Source organism: Ranitomeya imitator, chromosome 8 (assembly GCF_032444005.1).
Source record: "Ranitomeya imitator isolate aRanImi1 chromosome 8, aRanImi1.pri, whole genome shotgun sequence".
NCBI classification, from domain to species: Eukaryota; Metazoa; Chordata; class Amphibia; order Anura; family Dendrobatidae; genus Ranitomeya; species Ranitomeya imitator.
The window spans coordinates 15,570,963-15,594,529 of record NC_091289.1 but is presented as its reverse complement, the minus strand read 5'-3'; the positions used below and the strand labels follow the sequence as shown (position 1 = coordinate 15,594,529).

The following is a 23,567-nucleotide window of genomic DNA, read 5'->3' as shown; positions in this document are numbered from 1 at the left end:
TCAGCAGGTGTTTAATTTCCCTACAGCACCACTAGAGGAGAAACAAGGCATTACACAGCCTTTATCTAGGCATATGATGTATGGACATGCCGGGTGATGGAGGTCCCAAAATAACATAAGCCCTAAATAAGTATTTAAAGGCAGTTTTCCCATATTATTAAGTGATGACATATTGTTAGTATATTCCATTCCTTTATGATCGGTGAGGGTCCAAACTTCAGAGACCCCCCAGTAATCCGGAGAACAAAGAGAACAAAGGGAACACAGTGCTGTACATGCCCCCCAGTACTGCAGCTTGGCCCTTTTCCAGTGTATAGGGGGGCTGGCTTGGCTGAATTTCCCTGCACAGCCTTAGGCCTAGGACACCCAGAGTCTCTTACATTGTAGGGATTGCTGGGGTCCTCCACTAATCATAAAGTAATGGCATATCCTACCATCACTTTCCAACATAGGAAAACCCCTTTAAGTGTCGTCTTCAGATCAACTTCAAATAATCATATTAGTCAAGTTCTCCCGATTTGGACCCTCCTCAATGTCATCATGCATTAGACTGAAAGCCTGAGGGAAACAATTCTCATTACTTGGTGAAACCTATACTAACTTGCCTCTGCGAAAGCTTGGTGACGACTCCAGACAACGCAATAATGGCGGGCATATTAGTTGCCACCAGACTATTCCGGGAACCAACAAAACTGCAAAAAAGCTTTTTCATAAAAGTTTCGATCCATCAGTAAATGACTGTGTGATCACAAGCAAAACTAAAAAAGTCACAATGGCCGCTCGGCATAAAAAAAAAGTGACATCGCAGTTCTTGATGTTGCAAATAGATGGAGACGCGGCCTCAGGCTGTAAGATCAGAGCGACGGTCACGTCTGGGGGATACAGAAGTGATTGTTGGAGGGAGTTAGTGCCGAAGGATGATGGGCTCGGCGCTTTTGATAAAATAATGGCACTTACTGATTGTTCTCTTCACACTGGAGATGTAAAGGCTGAGAAATGTGACTATGTGGCAGCCCGGAAATAGAGATGAGGCCACAGTGGCCAAGATGAAAGCTACACGACAACTACACAAACACTCACCCTCACGCACCCCAGACACTGACAGAAAATCCCCGGGGTGTACACGCCGTGGGCCCAAGAGCTGAATTCACACACTCCAGATTTAGGCTACGTTCACATTTGCGTCGTTGTGTGCTGCGTCGGCGACGCAACGCACAACGCACGCAAAAACGCATGTAAAATGCTGCGTTTTGTAACGCATGCGTTCATTTTTATAGCGCAAAAAAATGCAACAAGCAGCGTCCTCTGCGCCCTGACACTTGCGCCCAAAAAACGCATGCGTCACAAAACGCAACAAAACGCATGCCCATGCGCCCCCCATGTTAAATATAGGGGCGCATGGCGCATGCGTCGCCGCGGTTGCGCCCGACGCACTGCAAATGTGAACGTAGCCTTACAGCGGACATTCTAAATTCTTTCTGCGTCTTTCATTCTGTGTTTTGACTGCTACATTATGATTACACTTCAGACACCTCCTACTGCCCCAGGAATCATCCAATTCACTCTGACTGCTATTACGGTACTATAATACTGCTCCCTATGTACAAGAATATAACTACTATAATACTGCTCCTATGTACAAGAAAATAACTACTATAATACTGCCCCTATGTACAAGAATATAACTACTATAATACTGCCCCTATGTACAAGAATATAACTACTATAATACTGCTCCTATGTACAAGAAAATAACTACTATAATACTGCCCCTATGTACAAGAATATAACTACTATAATACTGCCCCTATGTACAAGAATATAACTACTATAATACTGCTCCTATGTACAAGAAAATAACTACTATAATACTGCCCCTATGTACAAGAATATAACTACTATAATACTGCCCCTATGTACAAGAATATAACTACTATAATACTACTCCTATGTACAAGAATAGAACTACTATAATACTGCCCCTATGTACAAGAATATAACTACTATAATACTGCTCCTATGTACAAGAATAGAACTACTATAATACTGCCCCTATGTACCAGAATATAACTACTATAATACTGCTTCTATGTACAAGAATAGAACTACTATAATACTGCTCCTATGTTCAAGAACATAACTACTATAACACTGCTCCTATGTACAGGAATATAACTACTATAACACTGCTCCTATGTACAGGAATATAACTACTATAATACTGCCCCCTATGTACAATAATATAACTACTATAATACTGCCCCCTATATACAAGAATATAACTAGTATAATACTGCTCCTATGTACAAGAATATAACTACTATAATACTGCTCCTATGTACAGGAATATAACTACTATATTACTGCTCCTATGTACAAGAATATAACTACTATAATACTGCTCCTATGTTCAAGAATATAACTACTATAATACTGCCCCTATGTACAAGAATATAACTACTATAATACTGCCCCTATGTACAAGAATATAACTACTATAATACTGCTTCTATGTACAAGAATAGAACTACTATAATACTGCTCCTATGTTCAAGAACATAACTACTATAATACTGCTCCTATGTACAGGAATATAACTACTATAATACTGCTCCTATGTACAGGAATATAACTACTATAATACTGCCCCCTATGTACAATAATATAACTACTATAATACTGCCCCCTATATACAAGAATATAACTACTATAATACTGCTCCTATGTACAAGAATATAACTACTATAATACTGCTCCTATGTACAGGAATATAACTACTATAATACTGCTCCTATGTACAAGAATATAACTACTATAATACTGCTCCTATGTACAAGAATATAACTACTATAATACTGCCCCTTTGTACAAGAATATACCTACTATAATACTGCCCTCTATGTACAAGAATATACCTACTATAATACTGCTCCTATGTACAAGAATATACATACTATAATACTGCCCCTATGTACAAGAATATTACTATAATACTGTCTCTATGTACAAGAATATAACTACTATAATACTGCTCCTATGTACAAGAATATAACTACTATAATACTGCTCCTATGTACAAGAATATAACTACTATAATACTGCCCCCTATGTACAAGAATATAACTGCTATAATACTGCTCCTATGTATAAGAATATAACTACTATAATACTGCTCCTATGTACAGGAATATAACTACTATAATACTGCTCCTATGTACAAGAATATAACTGCTATAATACTGCTCCTATGTACAAGAATATAACTACTATAATACTGCTCCTATGTACAAGAATATAACTACTATAATACTGATCCTATGTACAAGAATATAACTGCTATAATACTGCCCCTATGTACAAGAATATAACTACTATAATACTGCCCCTATGTACAAGAATATAACTACTATATTTTCCGGAGACCACATATCCGCAGTCAGCGCTGTGATGTCTCCTGTCTATCTACAGATGAATGACTGGAGTTGGATGTAGGATCCAATAACCGCTATTTACCTGCTGGTCGGGGCCGCTGTATCACAGGTAATTGCTGCTTCCTATCACTTCCTCGGTCACACAACATCAGAATTACAGCGTCTGCTCTGAAGCCTATGAATGTCATTAACCAGAAGCAATTTTGCCACCAAGAGAAAAAGCTACAAATAGGAATAAAGCAGCACTTCTTGTGTGAGCGGCGGGGGCCGCAGATGACGGATATGGAGGGCAAATGTCTTACCCTGATTAGTCAGTGGCTAAGAATAGATTTTTCATTTACTGTAGCGGCCGGGTATATACGTGGTGAGGGTCAGCCGCGCTGATTGTGTCGTTCAGTGATACCGACTGGCCAAGGAGATTAGGAAATCAGAGTAATCCCATTATGGGAGAGGGACTGCAAAGGGGTCCGGCCACAGTTAACCCGCACTCGCCATTTAACATATTGCAATATGTAGAGTGGCATGTAAAAGTTTGGGCACCCCTGGTAAAAATTACTGTTATTATGAACAATTAAAGGGAACCTGTCACCATTTTTGTGTATAACAGCTAAATATATGACCTTACTAAGTGCCCTTAAGTTGATCCGATAATGGGGCGGCAATTATGGAGAAACTTGGGATAAACCGCCAGTAATACCCCACAATTCCAAGAAATGCCCCCACTTGCTTCTTGGAAAGCAGTTGCGGCCACTTCTGAATTGCCTTGATTTTAACTGTGGCTTGATTTTGCCTCTCCCGACAACATAGCCTAAGTACTTGGCCTCTTTCTTCCCTATGGCACACTTTTTCAGATTGACGATGAACTCAGCGTTTCTCAACACATCCATGATTGCATGAACATTTGGTACATGACTAGTCCAGTCAGGGCTGAAGAACACAATGTCATCAAGGTACGCTGCCCATACTTCTTATGTGGAGCCAAGATCCGATCCATAGCCCTCTGAAAGATAGCTGAAGCCCCTGCAGTCTGAAAGGCATTCTGGTGTACTGGAAAGACCCATCAGGCATCAAGAATGTCGTCTTCTCCTTGGCAATCTGGGACATGGGGATCTGCCAGTAGCCTTTTGTCAGGTTAAGGGTTGTAATGAACCTCACGGGTCCAAGACTCTCAATGAGTTCGTCCACGTGGGGCATCGGATACATATCAAAACTGGAGACCTCGTTCAGGCTGCAGTAGTCATTACAAAACCGCCACTCACCGCCAGGCTTCGGTACGAGGACGATGGGACTCGACCATCCACTTTTTGACTCCTGTATCACACTGAGGTCTAGCATTCTCTTAACCTCCTTTGATATTAGCTCCCGCGTGCTTCGGGAATTCTATAGGGGTTGAGGTTCATGCTTACACGTGGCTCTGTTAACACGTCGTGCTCCACCACCTGTTTATGCCCTGATAACTCTGAGAATAGGTCATGGTTCCGCTACAGCAGTTCCTGGGTTGCTTCTGGACTGGCATTTGAGTCTCTACAATTGTGACTTCCTCCACTTTGGCTTTGGGACGGGTTCCCAGGCAAGGAGCTTACAGAGATTCCCGATCTCGCCATGGATTGAGCAAGTTCACATGATACACTTGGCGAAGCTTCCTGCATCCGGGTGGTGTACCTTGTAATTCACCTCACCCAGTTTTTCCATCACCTCATACGTGCCTTGCCACTTGGCTAGGAACTTGCTCTCCACCATGGGAAAAAGCACTAGCACGCGGTCCGTGGGCTGGAACTGCCTCAGCCTTGTTGAACGGTTATATACCCTTGCCTGTGCCTCGAGAACATACTCTTTCACAATAGGCATTACTTTCGCCATCCTCTCCTGCAACTGGACGATATGCTCTATGACAATCCAATGTGGCGTGACCTTGGCTTCCCAGGTTTTCTTGGCGATGTCGACCATATAAGGGCTTGAACTGGGGTCTTGAGGAACTTCTCTGATGGAGAAGAGAAAAAACGGAAGCAAATAGTCAAAGTCTCAACCATTCTTCTCAATGACCTTCTTGAGCATGGCCTTTAAGGTCTTATTGAAGAGCTATACCAGGCCATCAGTCTGTGGATGATAAACTGAGATTCGCAGCTGGGCAATCTGGAGGACTCTTCACAGCTCCCCCATCACTTTGCTCATGAACGGGGTTCACTGGTCTGTCAAAATCTTCTTTGGCAGGCCCGATCTAGCAAAGATATGGACAAGCTCTCAGGTGATACTCTTGGCCGAAGAGTTCCTTAGTGGCACCACTTCAGGGTACCGGGTCACATAGTTCATGACCATTAGGATGTACTGATGCCCCCGTGCAGCTTTAACTAGGGGACCTACTAATTCCATGGCAATCCTCTCAAAGGGGACCTCTATCACAGGTAACGGGACTAAGGGACTTCGGAAGTGAGAAGAGGATGCGGTTATGTGGCAGGTGAGGCAGGACCTACAATAATTTACGATCTCCCGGTAACATCCAGGCCACTTGAACCTCCGCATTACTCTCTCCTGAGCTTTCTCTACCCCAGATGTCCCCACAAAACATGCAAATGGGCATGTCTAAAACCCTCCGCTGGTTGGGTCCTGGAACAAACAGCTGCTCTACTGTCTCACCTCCCCTCAGTTTAATCACCTGATACAATAAATCGACAAGTTCCAAAATAATGAAAAATCTAGTGGATGAATCTGTACATTACCACGCGCTCGACAATCTGGGCAGGAGTGGAAGACTCTGGCTGCAATCACTTTTGGACTAGGTGCAACAAATCAAACTTCTGCGAGTGAGGGGGTTTGTCGCCAGCATACACCCAGCAGTGGACTCGCTGAGCTCTAACGGACATGGTTACTGCCAGGTGTGCCAATATTTTTGTCTTTAATTTGGCATGATGGAGTGCAAAGTCATAATAGGCCTTTTGAGGTTCAACCGACAAATATGGAGCCAGCACCTCCATCCACTGCTCTGGCGGAAGTTTCTCCCATTCAGCCACCCTCTCGAAAACAGTCAGAAAAGCTTCCACATCGTCCTCGGGATAATTTTTTGCATGGTCCGTCTTACCTCTATTTGGATGTATGAGTCATCACCTGCTATTGGGGAGGAGACTACCGGCCTCCCACGAATGGCCTCTTTGAGGAGTTCCATCTGCCACGTTAGTGCCTCTTGTTGCTGTCGCTGCTGCTGTTGTTGGAGCTGCTGTGCCAACAGTTTATTAGTTACCTGTTGCACCATTTGCTGCTATTGCTGTATGACATGGACCAGATGCTTGACAAGCTCCTCCATGCTGCCGGACATCTCGTTCTGAATGGTGGATTTTACACAGGACATGCAGTGTGTCCACAGCAGCTATGCGTGTTCTTGGATCGTTATCCGCATTTGAAACACCACATGTGAGAGGCTGAATCACTCAGCTGCTTGCAGAGGTAAAACACAGGAACGCCTATTGTAGCAAATCACCTGCTGGTTTATTGGAGCACAGCATAAACCGTAGCAGGGTTGAGCAAAGTAAAGATGGCCTAATTGCAAAACAAAACAAAGATTAAGTCCAGTACAGTTCTTTTTCCTGCAAGATTCACCCGCGGGGAACACACAAAGTCCTCAGCTCCTCCTGGAGCCATGTCTGGAGACTTTCCAAACACATAACAGAGAAAAAAACAGCGGCTGCACATTTACCTCCCCAGCCACACCCTTGAGGTGGAGATATGGTGAGAAGGCATCCCACCCATCTCTCACCTACTCACAAAAAACCGGGTCCTTTATCATGGCCGATTAACTCCTTCAGCACACAGCATGCTGGAGAGACACTCATGGGTTTCAGATCACAGAAGAAAGCAATCTTCGTGACACATATTTCCCCTCACATACAGTGCCAGTGACCTTGTCACAATACATATACATACACACTAAGATATATGCATACATATATATATACAAACACTAAGATACAGTATATATATATATATATATATATATATATGTGTGTGTACAGAGCAAAAGTTTGGCTACACCTTCTCATTTAAAGATTTCTCTGTATTTTCATGACTATGAAAATTGAAAATTGACACTGAAGGCATCAAAACTAACACATTAAGTAACACATGTGGAATTATATACTTAACAAAAAGTGTGAAACAACTGAAATTATGTCTTATATTCTAGGTTCTTCAAAGTAGCCACCTTTTGCTTTGATGACTGCTTTGCACACTCTTGGCATTCTCTTGATGAGCTTCAAGAGGTAGTCACAGGGAATGGTTTTCACTTCACAGGTGTGCCCTGTCAGGTTTAATAAGTGGGATTTCTTGCCTTGCCTTTGTCTCCCAGATGTGCTCGATTGGATTCAGGTCTGGGGAACGGGAAAGTCATTCGTCACTCCATAGCTTCAATGCCTTCATCTTGCAGGAACTGCTGACACACTCCAGCCACATGAGGTCTGGCATTGTCCTGCATCATAAGGTACTCAGAGCCCACTGCACCTGCATATGGTCTCACAAGGTGTCTGAGGATCTCATCTCGGTACCTAATGGCAGTCAGGCTACCTCTGGCGAGCACATGGAGGGCTGTGTGGCCCTCCAAAGAAATGCCACCCCACATCATTACTGACCCACTGCCAAACCGGTCATGCTGTAGGATGTTGCAGGCAGCAGATCGCTCTCCACGGCGTCCCCAGACTCTGTCACGTCTGTCACATGTGCTCAGTGTGAACCTGCTTTCATCTGTGAAGAGCACAGGGCGCCAGTGGTGAATTTGCCAATCTTGGTGTTCTGTGGCAAATACCAAGCGTTCTGCACGGTGTTGGGCTGTGAGCACAACCCCCATCTGTGAACGTCGGACACTCAGACCATCCTCATGGAGTCGGTCTCTAACCGTTTGTGCAGGCACATGCACATTTGTGGCCTGCTGGAGGTCATTTTGCAGGGCTCTGGCAGTGCTCCTCCTATTCCTCCTTATACAAAGGCTGAGGTAGCGGTGCTGCTGCTGGGTTGTTGCCCTCCTACGGCCCCCTCCACGTCTCCTGGTGTACTGGTCTGTCTCCTGGTAGCGCCTCCAGCCTCTGGACACTACGCTGACAGACACAGCACACCTTCTTGCCACAGCTCGCATTGATGTGCCATCCTGGATGAGCTGCACTACCTGAGCCACTTGTGTGGGTTGTAGAGTCCGTCTCATGCTACCACGAGTGTGAAAGCACAACCAACATTCAAAAGTGACCAAAACATCCGCCAGAAAGCATTGGTACTGAGATGTGGTCTGTGGTCCCCACTTGCAGAACCGCTCCTTTATTGAGGGTGTCTTGATAATTGGCAATAATTTCCATCTGTTGTCTATTCCATTTGCACAACAGCATGTGAAATTGATTCAGTCAGTGTTGCTTCCTAAGTGAACAGTTTGATTTCACAGAAGTTTAATTTACTTGGAGTTATATTCTGTTGTTTAAGTGTTCCCTTTATTTTTTTGAGCAGTGTAATATATATACACACACACACACACACACACACACACACACACACATACTAAGATACATGCATACATATACATATATGCACACACAGACACTAAGAAACATATATATGTATGTATATATATATATATATATACATATACATATATATACATATATATACACACACTAAGATATATGCATATATACATTCATATAGACATACAAACAAGTAGATAGCTAGATGGATAGATAATAGATAGATAGATAATAGATGATAGATAGATAGATAATAGATAGATGATAGATAGATAATAGATAGATAGATAAATATAGATATATACACTCAGTCTATAGCATACTGTATATTACATGTGACATGTCTCAGCATTATCATGGGGTGCAGTTATTTTTATTCCCTTTTTTGAAAAACAATAAGACTACATTTGACATTAATTGCCTTTTCCGCGGGGTCTATTAACATTCAGATTAGGTAAAAAGTGGGTCAGAAGCAGAGCGATTCCATCTCTGTCACCATCGGAGCTCCACAGACATCGTTCTGTCTTGTGCAAATTGTGCCTCTCCGGAGATGGAGATGTGCAGAGCTTCCCTCAATCATTGCTCCGCGCGGGGGTCATAGTGACATTACAGGCAGGGTGGGCTGCTGGGTGGGACGCTGTGTTTTTGTTTTGTGTGGATACTTTTCAGCAGACATGAAGCTCAGGCAAGGATTTACGATTTGCAGAAAATGTTCTTAAAAGAGAAGACACATAGAAAAACGTTGTGATTTTTTTTATTTCAGCACCCGTAGACCCAATTTTGTTGTGCACCTATGGGCTTGAATCGAAGAGTCTCATCCAAAATACGGAAGAGAATACTGCAGGCTGTGACTTTTTTTTTTTTTTTCACAGGGACATTCAGTCCTTGAAAAAAAAAATAATCTCCCATCTGATCAACCAAACTGAATGACACCGGTCAGTTTTTTTCACTGTGAATGTGGCCTGGGGGTAACGCTACACACAAGAAACACGCAGCGGATTTTCAGCTCAGACTTTCAGGGCAGAAATCTGTAATTTCCTGAGATCTCATCCAACTGATGCAGAGAAAATCAGCAGCGGAAATTGATTGACGCAACAGATTTTTCAGAACATGAGAATTAGTCGGATTTGATATTCTGTTCTGGAAATCTGCAGTAAAAACTACACGGTTTGGTGCGGATTTTTGGCCAATGTTCGGGCACAGAGATATAGACCGCTTGTAGGGTCTTCCATATTATCCATGACACTAGACTCAGAATGGTCTTTCCTCCGCTGTCTCCTCTCCCGGCATCACCTCTTTCCATTACTTACGGCTTCGCTCTTCATTTACATGGTAATAGAGTGAAGACATGAAACGAGCAGATGTGATGTGAGGAATAGATAGTTCTCCGGGGGGCACCGCGAGCTGGACAAGGCCAAGCAATGATTGATGGCTTTAAGAAACCGCTTCATACGACGCGGTGCAGCTACACGGAGGACAAGAATTATATTCTTGACTTCCTGGTGCAGAAAAGAGATTGGTAATTAAGTCATGGTGTCATCCCCTGCGATCGGATCTACAAGGTCAGACAAGCCCAAACCATCAGTGATCCACACAGCTGACGTCCTTAGGTTGGTTGAAGGTCTATAAAATACCAGTCCTAAATTTGATGGAACTGTTTCAACATTTGGAACCAATCCTGGCAAATTTGGGGGAAAAAAAGCCTTTATTATTGATATTATTATTGCAAATAGTTCAAACCTCGGCCATGATAACAAAGTGAGACACATACCATAGTAAATTCCGCTTTTCAGGGCAAGTAGTCGCGGTCTCTTGGAGTACAGTCACCACATCTGCCAGCACGTCTGCGGACTGAATCTTTGTAACATAGAGTTACTATAATCTGTAATGCCTGATAAAAACTAACAAGGGTGTATCTATATACCTAGTCAAGAAGTAAAGATGAGGCGGTCAGAGATCTCTGCCCGGTTCCTGCATCTCGGATGTACGCGACATAACGGCACAATACTTGTATCCGCCGCACACAGCGGACTGAATGAACTTGTTCTACACCGCCATCTGATTTATTACCGTTCTGCTCTGATAATTTATTATGTTGGAACTGATTGAATAGCGATGTGTTACTGTTAATAAGCGGTGACGGACAGCCGCTGTCCCCGGTGTCTGTGCGGTTCCTTCGGACGTACAGGGTGTCGAGCTTCTATTAACATTCCTGATGACATCAACCTTTCATAGAACTAACAGAAAATTACATGGTGATTACAGAGCTGTCTGGACATTTATCTACCTGGAATCCAGCAATATAATAAGCCGCAGGGAGGAGAGGCATAAACAGGGGGCTGGATACAGAGACCGGACTTGGTTTATATGGAATAATGTTAGCGACCATCATATGATCTAGATGATTTATTGGGGGACACATTCGAAGGTCTACTTCAAAAAACCTAACACTCCACTATTCCACAATATGGATTTATCCTGATCATCTCTAGTCATATAATACAATATGAAGTTTACAGCATTACAGCGTGGTGACTCCAAGTTATCATATAAGACATGAAATGGGTAAACCGAAATTACCACGCGTTTCAGCTGCTCATAATTTAGGCCTTTATATGAGAAGTAAAGAAATAAAGTGACCACCTCAGGCCAAAAATAGTTTTCAAAGCTCTGTGGGCCATCACTTTCCCAGTGCACATTACTTCATCCGGTTTCTGGAACAATGTGGCTTGAGCCAAAATAATATGTACAAGAATATAACTACTATAATACCGCCCCTATGTACAAGAATATAACTACTATAATACTGCCCCTATGTACAAGAATATAACTACTATAATACTGCTCCTATGTACAAGAATATAACTACTATAATACTGCCCCCTATGTACAAGAATATAACTACTATAATACTGCCCCCTATGTACAAGAATATAACTACTATAATACCGCCCCTATGTACAAGAATATAACTACTATAATACTGCCCCTATGTACAAGAATATAACTACTATAATACTGCTCCTATGTACAAGAATATAACTACTATAATACTGCCCCCTATGTACAAGAATATAACTACTATAATACTGCCCCCTATGTACAAGAATATAACTACTATAATACTGCCCCCTATGTACAAGAATATAACTACTATAATACTGCCCCTATATACAAGAATATAACTACTATAATACTGCCCCTTATATACAAGATTATAACTACTAGAATACTGCTACCTATGTACAAGAATATAACTACTATAATACTGCCCCTATATACAGGAATATAACTGCTATAATACTGCCTCTTATATACAAGATTATAACTACTATAATACTGCTCCCTATGTACAAGAATATAACTACTATAATACTGCTCCTATGTACAAGAATATAACTACTATAATACTGCTCCTATGTACAAGAATAAAACCACTATAATACTGCTCTCTATGTACAAGAATATAACTACTATAATACTGCTCCTATGTACAAGAATATAACTACTATAATACTGCCCCCTATGTACAAGAATATAACTACTATAATACTGTCCCTATGTACAAGAATATAACTACTATAATACTGCTCCTATGTACAAGAATATAACTACTATAATACTGCCCCTATATACAAGAATATAACTGCTATAATACTGCCCCTTATATACATGATTATAACTACTATAATACTGCCCCTATGTACAAGAATATAACTACTATAATACTGCCCCTATGTACAAGAATATAACTACTATAATACTGCCCCTATGTACAAGAATATAACTACTATAATACTGCTCCCGATGTACAAGAATATAACTACTATAATACTGCCCCTATGTACAATAATATAACTACTATAATACTGCCCCTATATACAAGAATATAACTACTATAATACTGCCCCTATGTAGAAGAATATATGAAGAGGCTCCTATATCATTAGTCCTGCGTCTCACACTCACCTTGCTCAGAGTCAAACATCTCCACAGTGTTTACAAAGTGTGGCCGTGAGTAGAAGTTGTGGGGTCCGGGTTGCTGTAAACCACCAAGACTGAAGAAAGAGGTCTCGGTCATGGTGCAGCTGGCAAAGGCACGCCTGCTTGGGATGCCGGGATAACGAGTCCAGCTCTTTACCTCTAGGTCCAAGGCTTCAAAAGCTGTTACCGGAAGTTTACCTTGCCTACCCCCTACCAAACAAAAAAGATGGATTTAGTCATTGACTTTAATATTGTCTTCCCCATAGAATCTTGATCACTGATCTTGACCACTTTGGATAATCTCTGTGTTTAAAGGGTCCAAAAATCAGCTAATGAGATGTCCTGCTGAAATTTTAAGTCTGGTGTAAATGCCGATGTTCTCCTGAATCTGGCGATGTTTCTCTTTTGCTCCTACGCCTCTCCGTTCCTGAGATATGGTCCTCTCTTTAGGCTGGTTTCACACTTGCGTTTCAAAACGCATGCGTTTAAAAAAAAAAACGCATGGTGAAAAAACGCATGTAAACGCGTGCAAACGCTGCGTTTTTTTGACGCATGTGTTTTTGCATGTGGTGAAAAAAACGCAGCGTTTTGACGCGTTTACATGCGTTTTTTCATGCGTTTGCGTTTTTTAAACGCATGCTGAGAAATGTGTGACAGCTGCCAATCATCAAAATAAAGTAAAAAACCCACTATAAACAGAAATAGTTAGGGTTAGGGGTAGGGATCATAACCCTAACCCTAAAGGGATCCTAACCCTACCCCTAACCCTAAAGGGATCCTAACCCTAACCCTAAAGGGATTAGGGTTAGGGTTAGGATCCCTTTAGGGGTAGGGGTAGGGTTAGGATCCCTTTAGGGTTAGGGGTAGGGTTAGGGATAGGGTTAGGATCCCTTTAGGGTTAGGATCCCTTTAGGGTTAGGGTTAGGATCCCTTTAGGGTTAGGATCACTTTATCACCTTTATGGTGGGGGGTGGCATATCAGTGTGTTTTCTGTTTTTTTTTTATTAAAAACGCATGCGTTTTTAAAGCAAACAAACGCATGTGCTTAAAAACGCATGCGTTTCCATTGACTCCAATGTATTTTTTGACACAAAAAAAACGCATGAAAACACATGCGTTTTTATGTGTCCAAAAACACCTCTCAAAAATACTACAAGTTGCATTTCTGAAAAAGAACGCATGCAGCAAAAAAAGCATGCGTTTCAAAACGCTACCAAACGCGTACAACAAAAAACGCATGCGTTTTCAATGTTAAATATAGGAAAAAAAACGCATGCGTTTTTTTGTGCAAAAAACGCTGCAGGCAAAAACGCAAGTGTGAAACCACCCTTACTCTGTATAAATATCTATGCTTAATATTCAAGTGGGCGTGGTCCTCTACTCTTCTGTGGGCGTCTTTCTGAGTATTACACCCACTTGACTAACAAGACTAGATTTATATACAGGGAAGAAGAGGCCATATCTCAGGAATGGAGAGGCGCAGGAACAAAAGAAAAACATCGCCGGATTCAGGAGAACAGCGGCGTTTACACCAGGTAAAAAAAAATACATATTTTTGGCAAGTGACAGATCCCCTTTAAGAGCATATTTCCTTACAGTCTGAAAATGAATTGGAAATTATTATTTTTCAGCTTTTCCTGGATGTTCAGGATCTTGCAGGAACTGTCATGGTTTCAGTGATTTTCCAGATGCTATGGGAATATTCCCGTTGTTATCACATTTTACATATTTTATTATGCAAAAAAAATAGATGAGTCTATAGATATTGTCAGCGATGATAGCCTGAACGCCCCCTCGGGCTCCGGGGATTTATCATAGCGGTGATGGGGGGTCTATACTATATTTACAAGGTCACAGCAACCATTAAAATCACCTCTAAAGTCAAATGAGATCCTTAGATAATTCCTGCGTTATCGACCACTCGAGTCCCATAGGGCGACAGTCATGAATTCATTATTCTATATATACACCACATTATGCCGCTGACGCTCAGAATCAGCGCTCCTATAAACGCGCCCTGCAATCACTCATTGCGATGAGCCAGGGTGTGAATTTGCATGGGACTGATTATGTGAATATACAGTAAGGGTTTCTAATAATCATGGGGCTGTTCTGCTGAATCCAGAGTTGTTTTTCTTTTGTTCCTACGCCTCTCCATTCCTGAGATACGGCCACTTATTTCCTTATCTAGTCTTGTTAGCCAATTGGGAGTGGTCATCAAGAAACCACCCACAGATAGCTAAAGACCACACCCTCTGAGCTACAAAGACTATATTTATGTACATGAAAGAAGAGGCCATATCTTAGTAACGGAGAGGAGCAGGAACAAAAGAAAAATGATGCCGGATTCAGGAGAACAGCGGCATTTACAACAAGTAAAAAAAATACATATTTCCGGCAAGTGAGAGATCCCCTTTAAATCCTATGTCAACATGAAATATTCCCATTAGATTAGAGCAAAAGATAGTTGTACTATTAAAGCTGAAGCAGCGGGTCCACTGCACTCATCAGATGCCCCCCAGGACTGCCACAACTACAGATAAAGTTTGATCCGTTACTTAAAAATATGAAACTTTCTGTTTTCTTTTTAAGTAAATTATATCATGTGACCCATTCCGGTATGATTTGATCACACGTAATGAACATCAAGGGGTATCAATTTGTAAAAATATAATGCTGTATGGCCCTTTAAACCTGTACGTATTGTGCAGCTAATCATGTATTTTTGCAAACATGGAGGAAAGCGAGAATTCTCAGCTATTTCTCAGGATTCTCCCTGAAGACTCTCTCTACAGGCCGCTGTTGTTAGCGGTTTAACACCTCCACCCAGGAGACGGTTTAATTCTGACGCGAACCTTTACACTGTAATTGGATGGAACTTTGCTTCTTGGCCCCGAATTCTCGGTGGGACGCGGGGTGAGATTGGCCTTCAGCTCAGAGAAGGAGGAATTAGAAGAAAAGAGCAGGAGAGCGTGATGTGGCACCGCAACTGAAACTACGACGAAGAGCAGCTACTTATACAAAGCCACAGATCTCAGCTTTCTCCACCGGGAGCATTAATTAGTGCCACCTATACCACCGCCGGGGAGGGAGGGGTCAGGCCTGCGGTATCAGGAAGCAAGGAAAGAAGGCGGAAAGAAGAAAAAGAGGAAACAAGGAGAGAAGGAAGGAGGAAAGAAGAGATAGAAAGGAAGGAAAGAAGAGAGAGGAAGGAAGGAAGGAAAGAAAGAAGGAAGGAGGAAAGAGATAGAAATGAAGGAAAGAAGAGAGAGGAAGGAAGGAGGAAAGAAGAGAAAGAGGAAGCAAGGAGAGAAGGAAGGAGCAAAGAAGAGATAGAAAGGAAGGAAAGAAGAGAGAGGAAGGAAGGAAAGAAGGAAGGAGGAAAGAAGGAAGGAAAAAAGGAGAAAGAGAAAGGAAGGAAGGAAAGAAAGAAAGAAAGAAGGAAGGAGGAAAGAGATAGAAATGAAGGAAAGAAGAGAGAGGAAGGAAGGAGGAAAGAAGAGAAAAAGGAAGCAAGGAGAGAAGGAAGGAGCAAAGAAGAGATAGAAAGGAAGGAAAGAAGAGAGAGGAAGGAAGGAAAGAAGGAAGGAGGAAAGAAGGAAGGAAAAAAGGAGAAAGAGAAAGGAAGGAAGGAAAGAAAGAAAGAAAGAAAGAAAGAAAGAAAGAAAGAAAGAAAGAAAGAAAGAGAAAGAAGAAGGAAAGAAGGTAGAAAGAAAGAAGAGAGAGGAAGCAAGGAAAGAAGGAAGGAGAAAAGAGAGGGAGGAAGGACATAAGGAAGGAGAAAAGAAGTGAGGAAGCAGGAAAAGAAGGGAGGAGGAAAGAAGAGAGAGAGGAAGGAAGGAAAGACGGAAGGAGGAAAGAAGAGAGGAAGGAAGGAAAGAAGGAAGGAGAAAAGAAGAGAGAGGAAGGAAAGAAGGAAGGAGGAAAGAAGAGAGAAAAAGGAAGGAAATAAGTAAGGGGTAAGGAACAGAGAGAGAGAGGATGGAAACAAAGAAGGAAGGTGAAAGGTAGAGAGAAAGGAAGAAACGGAAAAAAGGACCGAAGGAAGGAACAGAGAGGAAGGAGGAGAGAGAAAGGATGGAAGGATAGAAAGAGAGGAAGGAAAGAAGGAAAGAAAGAAGAGAGAAAGGAAGGAGAAAAGAGAGAGGATGGAAGAAAATAAGGAGGGAGTAACGAAGAGCGGAAGGAAGAAAAGGAAGAAGAGATAAGAGAGAAGAAGGAAGGAAAAATGATGGAAAGTAAGGAGAGAGAGGAAGGAAGGAAAGAAAGAAAAGAGAGAAGGGAGGAAAGAAAAGAGAGAGGAAGGAAGGAAAGCAGAGGAAGGAAGGAAAGAGAAAAAAGAGAGGAAGGAAGGAAAGAAGGAAAGAAAAGAGATCAATGAAGGAAAGTAGAGAGGGAGAAATTAAGGAATGGACACAGGAAGAAAGGAAGGGAGGGAGGGAGATGAAGGAAAGAAGAGAGAGGGGATGGAAGAGAGAGAAAGGAAGAGAGTGGGGAAGGAAGAAAAGAAGGTAGAAGGGAAGGAATGAAGAATGGAAAAATAAAGGAAGGAAAGAAGTAAGAGATAGAAGGCAGCAAGGAAGAGCGGGAGGAAGGAAGGAGAGAAATCACTAAAATCTCTTGCATACAAAAACTCTAAACCAAAATAGGGGGCAGCGCTCCTCTAAAGTCAGATGATGAAAAAACAGACTTCATCCGCCCATGAAACATTTTGTCTCAAAATGACAAAGGACTTGAGAAAGTCTCTGATTTTTTGAGCCGAATGTCGCATGGGCTGAATAAATCCATTTTTTCATCATGTGACTTCAGAGGAGCGCTGCCCCCAATTTTTGGGAGTTTTTAGTTAGATATACAATAATAGTTAATGACTATGACACTACGTACCTAAGACATAGATTCTGTTGCCACGCAGAAAAGTGGAGGCTCCGTATCGTGGCGTGGGCATGGAGGGAAGTGGCACCCAGTTATCTTTAGCTGGCTCATAGAGTCTTACCAAGGCCTGAGGGGAGGTGTCCGCACCCATTCCTCCAAGTGCATAAATCTTCCCATCTGCAAAGGAGTAAAAATGTGTAATTTGATGGTTCTCCAGCCCACCAGGACACATGATCCCAATTTCAACTTAGAACTATTCAATTTTCACGGGAAAGATTTAAACGACACCTATCTTATGTGCGTCAAGTATACAGGCTATGATGGTGTAAGTGGAGTAGTGGGCATGTGTGACCACTGCTTAATTCACTGTCTATAGGAGCGGTGGTCACACATGCCCCCTACTCCTCCACTCACACAAAGGATTTGGGGACATTAATTCTTGGGTTCGGTGGGTCTCCCCCATTGAGCATACATTTATCATCTCTATCCGGCGAAAAAGCATTGTGATTAAATTCTGCCTGCCTGCAGCCACCACTAGAGGGAGCACAATAGACGCCTCCCATTAAGCGCAATGATACTGAGCATTTAGCGTAATTGTGGATATTTCTCTATATAGGTATCAATGTATGACGCTAATTACTAATTAATCAGTAATTAATTCTAATTATGTACATTTGGGCTGTGAAATTGGTGACATTTTGATCATTTTCAGCGCAATCTGACCATTTCCATTGTAATTTATTACCCTGCAGCTTCGGGAACACAATAAAGAAATCATCTCTCCCCGACGGCGTCTTTTTTTTTTTTGTGTGTGTGCAATTATAAAAGCTGTGGAAGCAGATGTAATTAATGTTTTCTGCATCGTTACTGCTCACTGCCAGAGTTCACCAATGGCTTCCGTCTCATCCCGAGCGTTTCCCAGTCACACTCCAGTTACCCCGGCTGAACGCGCTCATACACGGAGCAAGCTGGGGCGAAAAATGATATTATTAGTTCAAATGGAAATTCCAGGCCAGGCGGTGGGCGATCACATCACCCACATGACCTACAGCTCACTGTGCCCCTATAGGGGCTGCAGAGGGGGAAGAGGCGCCTGAGCGCTGGGGCCCGAGGATGACCCAAGGCTCCTCTGCTGCCACACAAGAAGACCCCACTTTTATAAAGGCACATGGGTTACAGATTATGGTGTTGATTCGCCCCTCACCTCCCTAATATATTTGGGGAGAAAGTCCATCACATTAGAGGGGGGAAACCACCAGTGATTGAAGAACGGAGTCAAAACCAACCGTCTGTGGTGCTCCTAGTGGCTTCCGGATGACGGAGAAATGCCAAACTTCTTCCGAGTGTTCTTCATCCGCTTTGTTGACTCTTCACTCCAACAATGGTGGTCCGCAAAGATCATTATAGGTGTCCTATTTATCTGCTAATGCCCCTCAAAACCTTCCCTAAACCTTTGAAGGGGCTGTCTCATTAGTGGCAAGGCGGCCACCGGGGCGATTAGCAGTGGGACCCCCCTCTATAATAGGGCACATGGTCAGGGGTTGTCTTCAGGTTACCCCTTTAATCTGCTTTGGGCTTACACATGACTCCTTCATTACTGGACTCTGATATTGATCATGGCCACCTTCTTCTCGGTTCCTCTCAAAAGTCCTTCCTGGTACTTCTGCCCCCATCTCTGCCCACTTTCCAAATAACGACTGTTGGCTATCCTGGCCTCCTCATCTGCGTTCATCGCTAAGTCTTTACTCATCATCACGGGGGGGACAGCAAACTGAATCTGACCCGGAAAGTCAACACCTCCATAATAGTTAAAGGGGTTGTCCAGTACATGAGCCCATGGGGGGGGTCTAAAAGCAAAAAAAAAAAACCACATACTCAACAATCGTACCCCTGCCTTGGCTGATATTCATCTACTGCAGGGATGTCAAACTCATATACACAGAGGGCCGAAATGAAAAGCTTGGACAAAGTCAAGGGCCAACCTTGATATTTATAAAAAAAAATGTCTACAATAGAGGAAGTTTTTCCTGATCAAATATAACAATGAACCTTTTCATATGGAAACAAACTTAAAGGGGTCGTCCCACAAACAAAGTACCTTTTATTTAATAGATCTTAGAATAAAATATTGGAATAATATGTTTTTGTAAGAGTAGAAAATGCATGTTAGATGTAATAACCAAGGATAAAAAACCTTGAATATTACAGATAAAAAAGTATGATGCAAACAAAAGTACCCCCAAACCCCAAAAGATACCCCCACAGTGGATTCCTAGACAGCACACTCCACATGCACAGTATGATGACTGTACTGTACCCCCCTCCCTCAATCCCCCGACAAAGAATGGTGACCCCATCACAGTATGATTTGTCAACTGTGATCCCCACACAGCCCTCCATACAGCATCATGGGCCCCACATAGTACTCCATATAGTATATAGGGGCCCTGCATTTTCTTCCATACAGTATAATTGCTCCACATAGTAGTCCGTAATAAAGACCCCACATACTGCTCCATGCACTATAGTAGGTCTTTTATAGTAATCCATACAGAATAATGGACCCACATAGATCTCTATACAGTATAATGGACCCACATAGTGCTCCATACAGTATAATTGCCACACATAGTGCCCCATAGAGTATAATGGACCCACATAGTGCTCCATACTGTAAAATTGCCACATACAGTGCTCTATGCAGTACAATGGCCCCACATGGTGCTCAATATAGTATAAAGAGCCCCGCATAGGGCTCCATACAGGAGAAAGGGCTCCACATAGGGATCCATACAGTATAAAGGGCCCCACATTTTGCTCCATACAGTATAAAGGGCCATGAATAGTGCTTCATAGAGTATAAAAGACTACACATAGTGCTCCATACAGTATAAAGACTCCCGCATAGTGCTCCATATAGTGTAAAGGGCCCTGAATAGTGCTCCATACAGCATAAGGTGCCTCACACATTGTTCCATACAGTATACAGTGCCAAACATAGTGCTCCATAGAGTATAAAGGGCCCCACATAGTGCTTCATACAGTATAGTGTCCCACATAATGCTCCATACAGTATAAAGTGCCCCACATATTGTTCCATATGGTATAAAGTGCCCCACATAGTGCTCCACACAGTATAAAGTGCCCCACATAGTGCTCCATACAGTATAAAGTGCCCCACATAGTGCTCCATACAGTATAAAGTGCCCCACATAGTGCTCCATACAGTATAAAATGCCCCACATAGTGCTCCATACAGTATAAAGTGCCCCACATAGTGCTCCATACAGTATAAAATGCCCCACATAGTACTCTATACAGTATAAAGTGCCCCACATAGTGCTCCATACAGTATAAAATGCCCCACATAGTGCTCCATACAGTATAAAGTGCCTCACATAGTGCTCCATACAGTATAAAATGCCCCACATAGTGCTCTATACAGTATAAAGTGCCCCACATAGTGCTCCATACAGTATAAAGTGCCCCACATAGTGCTCCATACAGTATAAAATGCCCCACATAGTGCTCCATACAGTATAAAGTGCCCCACATAGTGCTCCATACAGTATAGAGTGCCCCACATAGTGCGCAATACAGTATAAAGTGTCCCACATAATGCTCCATACAGTATAAAGTGCCCCACATATTGTTCCATACAGTATAAAGTGTCCCACATAGTGCTCCATAGAGTATAATGGACAAGCATATTTATTTTATTATGCTTTTCAATACAAAGGGCCCCACATAGTGCTCCATACAGTTTAAATAGCCCCGCATAGTGCTCTATACAGTATAAAGTGCCCCACATAGTGTTCCATACAATATAAAGGGCCCCACATAGTGCTTTATACAGTATAAAGGGCCCCACATAGTGCTTTATACAGTATAAAGTGCTCCATACAGTATAAAGTGCCCCACATAGTGCTCCATACAGTATAAAGTGCCCCACATAGTGCTCCATACAGTATAAAGGGCCCCACATAGTGCTCCATACAGTATAAAGGGCCCCACATAGTGCTCCATACAGTATAAAGGGCCCCACATAGTGCTTTATACAATATAAAGTATCCCACATGGTGCTCCATACAGTATAAAGTGCCCCACATAGTGCTCCTTACAGAATATAGGGATGCACATCTCCCACACAACTCCTATGCGGGCCAATTTGTCTCCACGGTGACAGACGATAAATGAACCCAGTGTAGCCATGTGTTAGTGTCTTCCCTCTTTTTTTCCCTTAGTAACACATGAATGTAAGATCCGACTACAAAAGGCTTGTTTGTAGTCTGTCACCATGGAGACACGAAGGTTTGCAAAAGCTGTACACAGAAGATGATGGGGCATTTCTAATCAAGCCTATTTGCAAAGTTGTTCCATTTTGTATTTAAGAAGCTTTGGAGCAAAAATATGGACTAGCTGCAAAAGTCCACAGACCCTTTAATTAACTGAACTATTGATTTCCAACTTGACATTCTATTCTTGAAACGCTAGTAATTAACTACAAAAAGATCAATGCCGGTGACAGAAAGTTGGATCCATCCCCCACTCCGCAGAACTCCAGTTATTTCGATTCGGTATTGATCGAAATTCATCGCGGACCTTTCCTTTATGATTGTCCTCCCCAGGGAACGAGGCTTTGTTAATTAGTTGTGATAAGTGGTGACAATACCCCGGTGATATCTCCCCCCCAGGTTCCCGCGGCCCCTCTATATCTCCGCCTCTGTCACGGGCAGGTAGGCGTCCAACTTCAAACTAATTACACGTTGGACTTTTCTTCCGCTGCCAATGATTCTGACGCTTTTACCTGTGGGAAATATGCAGAATACGCGGCCTCTTTGTGTTATGCAAATTTCTGGAAATCGCTGCGAGGATGGGGAAAAAAATACAGAAAAAGGAGACAAGAAAGTTCTTAATTAAAATTGATTTTGTGGCAGCTGCCCCGGAGATAAGCGGCGCGCGGGATGTAATATTGTTTAGCTCCTTTCAAGTGCGTTTTCAACAACGGGTCGTCTGTAAATGTCGGCATAAAATGGTAGATATTGATGATGTGTGGCAGTCTGGTGCCCGAATCCTGCGGGGGCTTCCAGGCTTCTATTCTTAGAAGCGTCTGATGAATAATGCGTCGTCACGTAGAGAGGTAGCAGAGCCGAGATTGTCGTTTTTGTACTGCTTATTGTTATGGATTATTATTTATTTTATTTACATAGGACTGCAGGAAGATCTACAGTAGCCCAATGATGCACAAAAAATCCTCCTGTGTGAGCTCCCCCTAGTGGTGGCTGAAAGCAGGCAACAATTCTGCATTGAACTCTGTGACTAACACAGCTCTGTTATATTTATCTACTCTTCCATAACGCTCCCGGCCTGAACTGCTGGTCCAGTCCTGCCATAGAACCTACTGGGTAGCTCTGCTACACCGGCTCCTTATCACTAAGTCCATTCAGTTACCACAGGGGCCGTTGCCTCAACTTTAAGGGGGCAGAGTAGGGAGCCCCCCGTCCAGATCGGATGACCAGTCCCAACTAAATAAGATGCAGCCAACTTTCGTCAAATAAGGTGGGAGAGTCGGGAGCCCCCCATACACATCAGATGACCGGCAGGTTTGGCCAGCTTTAATCTGAGGAGTATGGGCGCCTTAACATATGACTGCAGTATGAGAATACACACGGGGATCACTTGTCACATAAATCGACATAGGAGCTGTATACACAAAACGGTCTGGAGATTATCAAATAAGACAACATGAAAAATGTCAGCTTTTCTATGTTAGGTGCATCTGAGCTAT

The 23,567-nt window shown here is 42.6% G+C and overlaps 1 protein-coding gene across 5 annotated transcripts in view; it reads right to left on the bottom strand.

Moving 5' to 3' along the window:
• KLHDC8B (kelch domain containing 8B) overlaps window positions 1–23,567 on the bottom strand; it is a 72,009-nt gene that overhangs the window by 9,178 nt on the left and 39,264 nt on the right. For all 5 annotated transcript variants that reach the window (XR_011314960.1, XR_011314961.1, XM_069736388.1 and 2 more), the window contains 2 exons: window positions 17,792–17,956; window positions 12,893–13,117 (listed from right to left, as the gene is read on the bottom strand). Coding sequence is in view for 3 of the 5 variants with exons in the window: in XM_069736388.1 (XP_069592489.1) it covers window positions 12,893–13,117; window positions 17,792–17,956 (390 nt within the window). In the remaining 2 variants the exon portion in view is untranslated. The remainder of the gene's footprint in view (window positions 1–12,892; window positions 13,118–17,791; window positions 17,957–23,567) is intronic.